The 13,180-nt window shown below is 45.0% G+C and overlaps 2 protein-coding genes and 1 non-coding gene across 3 annotated transcripts; all 3 read right to left on the bottom strand.

Annotated features, from left to right (window-relative positions):
* Positions 1-816: 816 nt before the first annotated feature.
* LOC100831837 (lachrymatory-factor synthase) lies at positions 817-1,628 on the bottom strand. Its single transcript, XM_003567017.4, has one exon. The coding sequence runs from the start codon at positions 1,516-1,518 to the stop codon at positions 979-981; it is 540 nt and encodes a 179-aa protein (XP_003567065.1). The 5' UTR covers positions 1,519-1,628; the 3' UTR covers positions 817-978.
* A 736-nt stretch (positions 1,629-2,364) lies between these two features.
* On the bottom strand, positions 2,365-2,437 carry TRNAK-CUU. The gene has a single exon. It is a non-coding gene; the product is annotated as a tRNA-Lys (tRNA).
* A 68-nt stretch (positions 2,438-2,505) lies between these two features.
* On the bottom strand, positions 2,506-11,291 carry LOC100831537 (ABC transporter G family member 38). Its single transcript, XM_010233954.3, has 22 exons — positions 10,885-11,291; positions 10,484-10,778; positions 10,159-10,318; positions 10,009-10,085; positions 9,869-9,916; positions 9,066-9,156; positions 8,657-8,958; positions 8,124-8,405; positions 7,540-7,856; positions 7,282-7,442; positions 6,692-6,801; positions 6,461-6,611; positions 6,182-6,316; positions 5,906-6,066; positions 5,160-5,492; positions 4,664-4,954; positions 4,501-4,584; positions 4,187-4,320; positions 3,691-3,918; positions 3,428-3,599; positions 3,100-3,354; positions 2,506-2,994 (listed from the first exon to the last, which is right to left on the bottom strand). Exons 1-22 carry the CDS (start codon positions 11,223-11,225, stop codon positions 2,725-2,727), a joined length of 4,398 nt encoding a protein of 1,465 aa, XP_010232256.2. The 5' UTR covers positions 11,226-11,291; the 3' UTR covers positions 2,506-2,724.
* Between the last annotated feature and the right edge of the window lie 1,889 nt (positions 11,292-13,180).

Below are 13,180 nucleotides of genomic sequence, written 5' to 3'. Positions count from 1 at the left end.
CTAGGAAGCCTCCAGTGGATCCAAGCCCAACATCCCAATAGCAAATCATGATGGTTCCTCCCCGTGCTCTCCGCCGCCGTCGGTAACTTCTTTCATTTTATGACTTCTTCAAAAAATTGATGATTAAAAGGAATAGTTAGGAATATTAAAAGGTGAAAAAAGTAAAGTTGAAAAAGCTTTAGAAAATTTGAAGTACTCCCTCTGTTCCATAATTCTTGTCGCTGTTTTAGTTCATTTTGTACTAAAACAACGACAAGAATTATGGGGACGGAGGGAGTAAAAGTTAGGGAAATTAAAAGCTGAGAAAATTTATTAGTTTCAAAAAATTATAACCAAAAGTTTGAATGTTAAAGGTCAAAATCAAAAGTTTTTAAGAAAATCAAAAGTGGGAGGAAGAGTAAAAATGCACTTAAAGAAAAAGGTACGACAAAACGAAGAAGCAAAAAAGGCTTCCCGATAGTTAAAAAAATAGGTTGTCGGAATTTGCCCCCTAGATTCAATCTCGGCAAAGTTCGCCAACTCTCGACCCCCCACCACCCCAGTCGACGTGGTCATGGACTCGAGTGTAAATTGGAAGCAAACCACACCCTCTAAAAAAAATCCCCATACTCCTCTCAAATCTCTAGTTCCCCATTCTCCGTATTTTAAATTTTATTTCCCTTTCAAACTCTAAACAGTTCGCACAAAGTTATGGCTAATGTTGATGGAACTGGTGAGGTGCATAGAGCTTGCAACCAAGAAGTTCTTAGTTTAGAACTTGGTTAATGCAAATAAATAATTACGACGCACCTCCATTTCCGTTGCTCAGCAGAAAAATAGTGTTGGAGCATAAGATCAAAATTAATAGTATAGCCTATTGTCGGCTATAATTTATTGACATATCATCTATAGCAATGCATGTCAGTAAACCAATCTAGACATCACAACGTCGATATTCAACAAGATAGCGAAAAACAACACATCACAACAAGCGCAACTTTATGCAAGATGATCATCAGCCTTCACCATGATCTTCTCCTCGAGCCGTTTGGCGACGCCACGCGCGAGCTTCTCCAGGAACCCGACGAAGCCTTGGAGCGTCCAGCCCTTGACCGGGTCGGCCTCGAACGACCATCTGACCGCGCACCCGGCCGGTTCGGGCTCGACCCCGACGGTGGCACGGTACCGGCCGAACCCCTTGTTGGTCTCCACCACCTCGTAGCTGTAGGACCTCCCCGCCGCGTCGACCTCCAGGAGCCGCTCCTTGGACCAGCCGACGACCTCCTCCAGCTCGCCCGGGGCCGCGGCCATGTTCACCGGCCCCTCGCAGTACCGGACGCACCCGGGCGCGCCGTCTTCGGCACCGCCCTCCTCTTCCAGCCTCCGGCAAGTCCGCACCGATGGCACCCACTTGTCGAGGGAGCAGAAGTCCCGCAGCAGAGCCCACGCCTGGTCGGGTGTCGGCCCTGCCGCCGCGGCTCGCACGGAGCCGCGCCACGCGGGCGTCGCCGCTTCCCGGTCCGGCGGGCCGTGAGCCATGTTACCGCCCTGCCTGTGTTAATTTGCCTGTGCAGTGCGAGGTCGTGCAACGCGGCGAGAGAGGCCGCCGGCCGGGGATCTAAAATACTGCGCGAGATGATTAGCTCACAGGTTGTACCGTACCGTGTATTTTATAGGTAGCGCTGCATGCGTTGGCATGAGGCGATGGATGATGTGTAGCGTGCGAGGTTCGTACTTCGTACAGAAAGAGAATGGTCAGTGGTAGACGCTGAGCTGTCTCCATTGACAGTTCGATTCGTACCCAGTGACGACGAGCTGACGGAAAAAGCTGGAGTAGGTGCCTTTTTTTTGGAAGAAGAGTAGGTGCCTAGGTGCATTGCTTGCACGTACCATACGGGCTTGTGAACCATAATAAATCGCTTGTGCAAGTGAATTATTCAACATATAGTCTTTCTAGCTGGCATGGCTGCATATGAGCAAGTCCCAGCTTATCACTTCGGGCATTGCGGTTGTCTTCTTTTTCAATTCCAAGGGGATACGCACCTTTGCATGCTACTTTGTATTTTTCGACCTCTTGATGTGCCATTAGTAGATGTTTATCGTTTGTATGCACATGTAATTATATATGGGTCATGGCTGGTACGTAGCGGCCTGTCAAATACTTCCAAAAAACAAAGGCGCATACTAACGGATCGCAAGTTGTGTCATGGCACGAGATGCCACGTAGCTCTTTCGTCCTCTTTGTCCATGCATTTTACACCAGTAGGTGCCGTCCGCGATCAGATAAACAAATGGATTACGTCAGCTCAAAAAGAAAACAACGGATTAAGTTACATTCATAGCAAGAAAAAAGAATACTACACTGACGAAACACACAAGTACCCTCGCCCACCGTGGGGCTCGAACCCACGACCACAAGGTTAAGAGCCTTGCGCTCTACCAACTGAGCTAGACGGGCTTGTTGATATTTTGAGAACTATAACGAATTACTCTCGTAGAGAAGAACTTTATGATCTTTTAAGACGATTTGCCAAATCCAGATGTTCTTGCAGATTTAATTCATCGAATACTGGACTGTTTCGTTTACAGTAACATCTAATTCAAAAGACTTAGGACACCATGGTCATCCAAGACAAAATGGACATCTTTGGAATAAAAAAAAACCATGGTAGTGAAAACTAATACTAAAACTACAAACGGCAGTACACATCATAATCTACATGACAAAATGGACACGCTTACTTTCTATCTGTGTTGGAAATTAAACGTCTTAATGCAGTAAGCATATAGAAAAGCGAAGAAGACAGTGAAGCCAGCCAGCACTGCTGCCACGATGCCCATGAAGTCCTGATCATAGCCGAAGTAGCTCTTGATGAATGGTCCGACTTGTTGATCGGGTTGACCGGGCACCTTGATAAAATCCTCCACATCTCCGTATTGTGAGACAACAAGTCCGTAGACTGTCCACGCCACTGGGCAAAGCCAATAGTACCAAATCCACCAGTTGGGGATTTTCTGAATGGAAGAAAAAGGGGAAATCGGATTAACCAACATGGACTGCAGTGCTACAAGTTTGGAGTTCTTGAAAGTTGATTGTAAAAGGAAAAAAGAATGCCTCACCGATCTCGCGACGAAGAACCCTGAGAAGAGATTGAAGAAGGAGTAGAATGCAGCAGCAAATATGGAAGCAACTTGGCCGTTTGGTGATATGGAGACGGTCATCATGCCGTAATAAGTGAAATAGAGGAAGGTAAAGAATGAAACATAGAAGAACCAGAAGAACTTTACTAGTGTCCACTGGAAAGACATCATTGGGTACACGATCAGAGTGTAAAGCACAGCCTCAACGAACACATATGGTATCTCCACAACAACCTGGACAGACATATTCAATGGATTGGTATCAAACAATTATGCATAACTCTATTGAACTGCTAATGTAACTGACCTGTGCTAGAGCATAGGGTATAGCTGAGTACATTCCAGCTGCCCGTTCTCTGTAAAAGACGGTCCTTTCCACAGCAACAACGGGTTGAACAGTTATACAATTCTCACAACCAACAAACATGACAGCAGCATACATTGATCCGACAATGACCAAAATATCTGCTGAGCTTGTCCTGCACCAAATAACAAGTAACTGAGGATCTGGTAATACACATCGAAGAAGAATCAATGATTGCACACGTAATTTTTTATATTAAAACATACATCTTTGCACCAACCCTCCAAAATAAAAGCCCCAGCAGCAAACCGGTAAGTACTGCGAAGAACATCCTGACGAGGTTGTAATCAGGACTTCTCCAGTAAGTCCACCATTGCTTCCAGAGGCAGAATTTAAACTGACCAAAGGAGCTCTGCGAGTATTGAGTTGAGAAATAAAGATCGCTGGTACCAGGAGGTGGCTTGCTCAGCTCTTTGACTAATGCTCTATTCCGCCTGAAAATATAAGTGCATACCAGGAAGTAGTTGTTAATGTGTTACAAATGCCTGAAGAGTTCAAGGTGCAGGAAGAGGCAAGTTAGTTCTTCCATAAGTTGCAGGATCCATAGTTCAAAGAATAGTGGTGTATTACTAATCTTCAAGCAATTTTTAAGAACTGTGCGCTGGTGATGTAATGCTGACTACACTTCTGCTAGATGATTGCTTATTTGAAAATTAACCCAATCTTATTTACAGAATGAAGTTGAAAGGGCACTACACTTACTGATACATGGTTGAAGATTTGTAATTTTCAGCAAAATCAATCTTCAAACGAACTTCTGCTGCAGCCGAACTTACATCCAGCATCCATGTGGCTGGGTTGCACTTCTCTTTGATCTTTGGGACGCCAGGAATTTCCTGATCATTGCAATGATATATAGAATATACAAATTATGCCATGAGCTATAGACATAAATATGGAAATATTGAATATGAGCGTACCCTCATACTTATAGAATATGCCATAAGGCAACAAGATAATAGGAAACTGAAAGCTATGGCCATAATTGGAAGTAGTTTGGGTATCAGATCACAGACCTGGAAGTATTCAACAACTTTATGCGAGTTCCTACCCAAGGGTCCAGAATATATGACCTGGCCTCCTCTTTTCAGTAATAATAGCTGCATGGTAAAACCCACGAAAGATTATCAAGAACCAAAGTTACAAAAAGAGCATTTGAGTATCGAAAAGATGCATTACCTCATCAAAAGCTTCGAAAATGTCAATACTTGGTTGATGGATAGTGCAGACAACGGTCCTTCCAGTATTGACAGTGTTCCTAACAGTTCTCATAACAATAGCAGCAGCTCTTGCATCAAGACCTGAAGTTGGTTCATCCATGAAGATGATTGAGGGGTTTGCCACAAGCTCTACAGCAATTGTCAACCTCTTTCTCTGTTCAGTTGACAAACCATTCACACCCGGAAGACCCACGATAGCATCCTTGAGACCGTTAAGCTCAATCAGTTCCATTACTTCCTCCACAAATACCTACCGACAGAACACAAGTTAATCAATCAAATAAAGGGTTAACCAACTTCATCCCCCTGTGTGAAAAAAGGAACTTCATTCGCAATTTCACCACACAAAACACTGAAGTGAACTTACCAGTGAATGCCATATATAGTAACCATAAAACTAATTAATTATAAACAACAATTGGAAGTTGATTTTGTAAGAAGACACAAGAGCGAACCTTCTTTTCTTGATCAGTGACGTCCTTAGGCAGGCGCAGGAAAGCAGAGAAGAGTAGTGACTCCTTGACTGTAATCTGTGGAGAGTGGATGTCATTTTGCTCACAGTACCCTGACATCCTTGCAAAAGTAGCTTGGTTCTTAGGGTAACCAGATATGTAGACTTCCCCTTCAATATATCCACCAGTTTTCCTCCCAGATAAGACATCCATGAGGGTAGTCTTTCCAGCTCCACTCACACCCATAAGGGCAGTGAGAACACCAGGACGAAAAGCACCAGATATCCCTGACAGCAGCTGGAGCTTATCAGCGGTTACTCCTTGATTCTTCATCTCCTGATAGATTCACATCTTGCAAATGAGATTACATATTATAAAATAACGCCACTGCGATGCACAAGACATGTGTCATCACATAAGATATCAAGTAGTGGGAAGATATGTATCCTGCATAGTGCATACTCAAGGGATGTCATAGCAAATACGTTAATTTGTATCTCCAAATACCCAGTTACCCAGACACCACAATCATGCATTAGATGATAAAAATCAACCACTGAAAAATGGATGTTCTAAGAAAACAACACCATGCAGAACTTGAAGTTCATACTCAAAAGATGTTCTTCAGACTAAAGATGACGTGTGTAATTACAGCATGATAGATAAAGCTCACGGTAAAGCAACAATGACGAGCCAATGACACAGAAATGCAGTTTGAGAAAAAAGAATGAAAGGACACAGATACACACCGCAGGCATATCAACATAGTAGTTGATCTCACTGAAGGACATGGAGAGAGGTTCAAATGGAAGAACCATCCCTTTTCCTGGACCATTTCTGGCAGCTTTCATGTATGACCTACCAGAAGTGTTTGGGGAGCGACCACGTAATTGTTCAATCACTTTATCCACTGCAAAGTAAGAAACATAACTAAAGATAGCCAGATAGCCAATATAAGCAACGTATCTCTTTCCAAACATCAGGGAAGAGTGAATATGAATTTATTTTTAGGGGAACAAAATTACATGTGATGATTGAGTCCGGGGATGCAGATTCTGGTGTTGGAACTGTAGTTCTCTGTGTCTCCTTTTTCCGCTCACGGATGTTCTCTGGACTTTTATCAGTTTCTTCAGGCAAGATAGCTTGTGGTTTTCCAATAGCTATTGCAAGGTACAAAACGTTGAACAAATTACAAACACCAAATAAGAAAGTTGTGTCGGCGAATGTCAATATCTATTTATAACACGCAGGAAAGATTAGGACAAAGCAAATAATGGAGTTGTCAGATTTAAGTCATGACTTACGGTTTAGGTACATAAGCGATACTGTGAATAGTACATTGAAAAGAACAGTGAACCCTAAAAGGGCACCTGTTGCAATCCAGTACCACTCCTTGTCAGTGAAGACACCTGAGTTTTGTAGAACTGCCACTCCCAATGGCCTCCCATCAGCTAACTACAGACACACAGCACAAAATGTCAAGTAGCATGACTCGTAAGAGAACACAGCAGCAAGATGATCATGAGTTAACTTACAGATTGGTCCATCCACCTTGGAGAATGCATCTCATTGGCAGCAAGAGCGATGTATGCATAAGTGAGAGGCGAACACCAATAACCCCATAGCAGCCATTTTGGAATTGCATCTGTAAAAACGAGAATGATAATGGTTGTATTTGAAGTAATACTTGAAATGCCTAAGTTAGCAATGATTTATTTCGACTGCGCAGTCAATACTTGATACTCAAATGTGTGCAGTACAAAAAGTTTAAAAGGGGATTCCTGTCTTTTGAGGTTTGAAGTACTGTTTTAGATCATGGAAGAGAATACTCCCCCCGCCTTTGCTTTGAAGATGCACCCAACCCAAATAATTACTTCGGAGGTATAAACTACTGGCAGCACTGTTTTATTTCAATATAAAAATCAATTCTGATTCTATTTTTTAATCATAATTGATTACAGTAGGAGGCTTAAATGGCAGTCTCACCTGCCCTTACATGCATGTATTCATGTTTGGAAATGATCAATAATTTGTCAAGTGTGTGCCCGTGGCACCGATACAAAAAATGTTCATTATTGCTGGCCACAAGTATGGAAATCATCATGTGATGGAAATCAATGATTACCTCTTGGTAGGATGAATCCTCCCAGTACAAACATGATCAGAAGGACAAGAGACCCTGCAGTATTAGTGATGACAACATTCCTGCATAAGCCAGCAACAACCCTGAACAATCCTCCAGCCGACTGCTGGATCAAGAAGACTGTAATAAGATGTTTGAAGAACCTGTAGGAAGATGAACATTGAGCTTTTAGGGCCAGAAAGCAAACATTGAATTCAAAATAATTTAGTGGTAAAGAGCAATTGAATTGAGATGCTGCACCTGCTAGCTTCAGGGGCAAAGCCTATGAGGTAGTAGGTTATTACAACCCAAATTATCGACTCGAACAAGGACATAGGAACTTTCAGGAGAACATTAGGAAGTGTAAACTTCCACGGCCTGTAGAATAGAAAATCCCTATGTTTGTAAAATACAGGGAGCCTTGCGAGAGTAAGGGTTGCCTCGGCAAAACCATTGAACATGTTAGATATCATGACAAATATAAGTGCCCCTAGGTAGACTTGGCCATCTTCCTCATTATCTTGATGGAGCCGTGTCCTCAAGAAAACCGTTGATGCTACTAGAGCTACTATGATTCCCTTCAAAACAAAAGAAGTAAAAGCAGACAACGAATCACATGACCATTTAAAAATCTGTTGTGGACAATTAAAAAGAAATGTGTTGAAGAAACAGAAGTAAAACATGGCCGATTAAATATTTGGAGTATTGTTCTCTATGATAATTTTTTAATATCGAAGCTTTATTACCCCTGACTCTACATCCATGATACAAATAGCCTAATTGTTCTATATGATAGGTAGGTAAGAAAGCATTCCTTCATTTAAGGCTATCTTGGATCTAGGTACCTGAACTATTTTAAAAACGTAGATAAACGAATTTCTCTTCATGAGAAGCCATTCTTTGGAGAAGGAGGTCTTGAGAAGCTCCAAAGTTGGAACAGACTGCTTGGAGAAAACCAGAGCAGATTTGTGGATTTTTCTCTTGTTGAAAGGGACCGAAAGTTGCTTTTTTAGGCTCTTCCCCATATGAAATTTCTTGAATTTTGCAACAAATTCAGGTACCGATACATAGCGATAAGGTTTTTCATTCTCTATCCAGTATTGCTCCTGATCTTTCTTTGATGTAACCTGTGAAAAAAGTGCACTGGTCAGAAAAAGGCGTAGCTGGAAAAGTAAATTCCATGTACTAACTCTGAGAGATTGATCTTCTTACCAACTCTAAGTTGTAAGGGACTAAGGGGTAAATTAGATGTGTTAATGGCTTAAGGCACATGTCCTGATAAATAAGCTACTAGAAGGTGACGTTTCTTATTGTAGAAAAATTAAGATGCTTCGACAGACTTCAGTACATATGCACGCCAAATTTTGACGCAACGAACCTCCTGCAAGAAATCAGCGGCACCTTTCCTCTCGGGGCAGCGAAAGCCGCACTTCTCGAAGAACTCGAGCACGTGCTCCCTGGGACCCTGGTAGACGATCTGCCCCTCGGAGAGCAGCATGACGTCGTCGAAGAGGTCGAAGATCTCCGGCGCGGGCTGGAGCAGCGACACCAGCACGGTGGCCTCTCCCAGGTGGACAATCTGCTGGATGCACCTGACGACCTGGAAGGTAGTGGAGCTATCCAGGCCGGTGGATATCTCGTCCATGAACAGCACCTTGGTCGGGCCGACCAGCATCTCCCCTGTGACCAATCAATCGATACGATGTCATTAATGGAGAGGAGAACACAGCTAAATCGCGGTAAACTGAGGGCTCCAGGTCGCGGAAGAGAGTCGCGCTCGAACCTACCTGTGGTTAGGCGCTTCTTCTGGCCGCCGGAGATGCCGGTCCGCATCTCGTCGCCGACCATGACGTCGGCGCACATGTCCAATCCAAGAATCTGCACACAACAGCGGCATCAGGCGCGCGGACATCATTGCCAAATGCGTCGCGGTCCGCGAGGGGAGCAGGAAAAGCGAGGAAGGACCCTTCATGGCTTCGTCTCGCTGTGCGGCAAAGATACGAACGCATTCTGTGCGTGCAGGTCCGTGTCCTAGTCCCTGCTCCGAGCCTGTTTCGTGGTGGCTGCAGAAAGCGATTCCCCGCAAAGCCATAAAAAGCTGTTTTTTTTTAGAGGTGCCATAGAAAGCAGTTGGGCTGGATATTTGCTCAACGGGCTCTCTATGTATTCGGCCGAATTCATCGGCCCACGAAAGGTCGAAAGCCCTGGCTCGTTCATCGTCCGCTCTCTCTCTCTCTCTAAAAAAAAAGCTCGTTCATCGTCCTAAAAAAAATGTGAACCATTTTCATAACTTCTTTTTTCATTTTCTTTCTTTTGCGGGGAACCATTTCCATAACTTCAAAAACATTAGTCCTAGTCACTTTTATACTGCAAATCTTTTGGCCAACATCGTACTATATGATATCTCAATCTCACTCTGTGACTCTATGTATAAAAACTAATTTTGTGAATTTTTGATAAAGTTTTATTGGGTTCACGGTTCACCTCACCACAAACGTTAGTTTGGCCCCTGCCTAAATTCAATTCGTCGCCTCTGTGTTTTTTAAAAGGTTTGACCGTGAAGAGAAAAGCCGTTGGTGCCTTAAATTACCCTGAGAATGTAGTCTGTCTGCAGAGTGCCCCCTTCGACTGAAGTGGCCTGCCGATCAATACAAAGAAGCTCCAGACATCAGCAGTAGCAGTAAAGATGTACGAAGTGCCACATGTCAGACCATGAAATCGACCCAGTACCTTCATGAACAGGTCAACCTCTGGATCAGGAAGAATCCCCAGCTGCCTCTCCTTCTTCGTCAGCTCCTGGAGCAACTCTGCACATGTATCAATCGTCACGCTGCTCTTTTTTTTGCTTCAGAAAGATTATATAGGCGCGCCGCGGCTCACCGTATCTCTGGCCAACCCCCTGGCACCTGGCGGAGAAGTCAAGGGTCTCCTTGACGGTCATCTCGCCGGCGTGCACGTCGTTCTGGCTGATGTACGCCGCGGTCTTCTGCGGCACGAACTCGTCCAGCCCGTAGCCGTTGTACGTCACCTCCCCGCTCGCCTGCAATTGTCATGGTGGTTAGACAATTCGTCCAATTATTTGTTTACTCCAACCACAAAGTTGACGTGTGTACGTATAGGTTTGTTAGCCTGCAGGAAGTTTTCTTTAATTATTGCCGGCTGTATAGCCATGAGGTAAGACAGAGAGAGATACAACTAGCCGGACCTTTAGAGTAGTGTCTAGCTTGCCGGCCAGGGCGAGCAACAGCGTGGTCTTGCCGGAAGACGGTGGGCCGAGCAGAAGTGTCATCCTGGATGGCCTTATAACGCCTGAGACGTCCTTGAGAATGTGGAGCGTCTTGGTCTTGGCGAGGCTGATCCCGACGAGCCCCAGCATGGCGTCCACCGCGTCCAGCGACGCGTTCGTCAGCGTGGGCAGCGCGCGGCTCCCGACGTGGCACTCCGCCTCCACGCTCAGGTTCCTGAACCTCACCTCCGCCGTCGGGATCTGGATGCCCGCGCTGCCAAAATTAAACCATACGGAAGATCAGATTCAGACGCACGCACGCACACGGACCGGCTAGCTAGCTACTCGTGCACACCGCAAATATATAGAGACGTACGCACCGATCAATGCGCGCGCGGAGCTTCTTGAGGAAGCGCTCGTTGTCCTCCTCGGCGACCTTGAAGACGCTGTCCACGAAGGCCTGCCGCTGCGTGAGCGCCAGCATGCGCACGTCCACCTCCTCGTGCGCGTGCCGCCTGCGCCCGGCCTGCAGGGCCTCGGACCGCAGGATGCCCGTGCGCAGCCGCTCGAACGACGGCAGACGCTCCAGCGCCGCCCACCGCAGCGCCTCCTCGTCGTCGCTCTCGATCCCGCCGCTGCGGTGCCGCGACGACCCGCCCGAGAAGTAGACGCTCACGTCGGGGCTCCCCATGCTCTGCAGGCTCCGGCTTATCATCTCCATGCCTGCGCCGCAACCGCAACTGCATGCGCCTGTCTCTGTGATTTCCGATGGGTCACTCGATCGGTTGTTAATTACGCGAGTCCGAGAGTATATGTTGTGCGGAGCAACGCGAACGGCGACAAAACGTGTGCTTAGAAGATGCCGGCATAATCGGCCGGCGGAATTAATTTACTTGTCGATCAGTCTTGATGTTGATGGATAAATTGCCTAGCTAGTTTTGGGCGACGGACTAGGATGTGCTGGGTGTTGCAGGACAGCTCTAGTACAACAGTACTTATTACTACACAGGAGTCGTCACACGGGACCTTAAGAATCGTGTGGCCGATCCAGATAACGATCCAGCAGTCTCATTGTATGTCTCGTTCGGGAGAGGGGTTATCGTAGGGCCAAATAAATGTTTGCTGGGATGAGCTAGCTGGTTCGGTACGTAGCTGAGGTTGTCATCAACCCAGACCCAGGGAGAAGAACTTCATTGAAACTAACACTTGAATTGGTACATTTTTGGCACCAAATCCACGTATGGTGCTCTCGGGCGTCCTATCCTTAGTACTGCCTTTGGCCGATGCGTTTGTGGCGGTTGAAACATTCCTCTAATTGAAGATTTAAGATCCTTATGTGGTAATCTTCGTACAAAGTTAGTTATAGCTTATCAAGAAAAAAATTCTTTATGGAGAACAACTGGACTAAAATAAACTGGGGAGTGGGGAAAAAAAAGTTGTTTTTGCTAACAAGGAAGAAACAGTACATCATCATTTCCTCCGTTGTCGATCATTCATTTCGCACGGAGATTCCTATCCTTGGCGCTTGACCCTTCCACCAGTCCACCACCCCGCAGTACTAAGGACCCTAAATCTTAGCAGGGCCTAGTGCACTGTGTTGATCTATCTAGCTACATTGTGTTTCATAAAAAGATATTTTCCGATGGTTGGTTTGCAGGCTATCTTCTTGTAGTATATAAGTTGGTTGCAACTATGATGTTTGATACAACGGTGAAAGAGCAAGGGGCAGGTGGCTGACGCCTGGAGTCGATCGTTAGGGAATTTATGCTCATCTTGTTGGTGCAGACACAAACTTAAACTGTTGCTGTGTGCAAGCAGACGAAGGAGACAGTAAAGCTCTTCTTTATCGGTGGAATTTGGAACACCCGTTCTGTCAGTGGCGCGCGAAATCCTTCGATGGGAACAAAATAAGTGCAGGAAAAAGCCAAATGGCGAAGCCTGAGCATCTTGGTATTCCAGTGATCCAGTCGCATCTTGGTATGTACCCATCCGATTGGATCATTGTGCCTCTGAAGCTTTCAATGATTTGGTTAAAATATGTGATCCGTTATATAGTATGATTTCCTGGTTAGTCGACAAAAAGAGCATCAGATGGAGTAACCTGGAACTATAATAATTCTCCCCTGCCGGATACTGATGAAGTGGCACTGTAGTCGCTAGAACTTGCATCATGATAACGATGTTAACTATGCGGTAGGTGGTATTAATATGAAGAAGAGAAAACACAAAGAAACGGTCCCAATTTTATTACTGTAGCTCTGTTTTTAGAGATCCCAGTTATGAGTTCTGGCCTCCTGGTCCTCAATAATAAAGTGTTCAGTTGGAGTTGGGCATCAACTCTTTACCATCTGAGCCGGACAAAAGAAAATGTCAAACACGATGTTTCTAACATAATGATTCTCGCCATTCATCCGCTGCAGCGTCATTACTGACATAGCTGCATACGGTACGGAGCAAATACTGTGGGAAAATGGTATTCTAGAACAAAAAATACTGTGAAAAAATCAGAGATCATTTCAGTGAGCGGGGAAAAAAACTTTCAAAACTGGAAGTTGCAGTGACCGTGGATCGAACACGGGTCCTTCAGATGTTATTTCCGACGCTCTCCCATCTGAGCTATCACCGCCGTTATTAATAAAATAAAAGGTTTCAATTAATTATATTTTGATATATTTG

The sequence above is a fragment of the Brachypodium distachyon genome, chromosome 2 (assembly GCF_000005505.3).
Source record: "Brachypodium distachyon strain Bd21 chromosome 2, Brachypodium_distachyon_v3.0, whole genome shotgun sequence".
Lineage (NCBI taxonomy): Eukaryota > Viridiplantae > Streptophyta > Magnoliopsida > Poales > Poaceae > Brachypodium > Brachypodium distachyon.
Note: the sequence above shows the minus strand (reverse complement) of the source record. Positions and strands in the feature narration are given on the sequence as shown.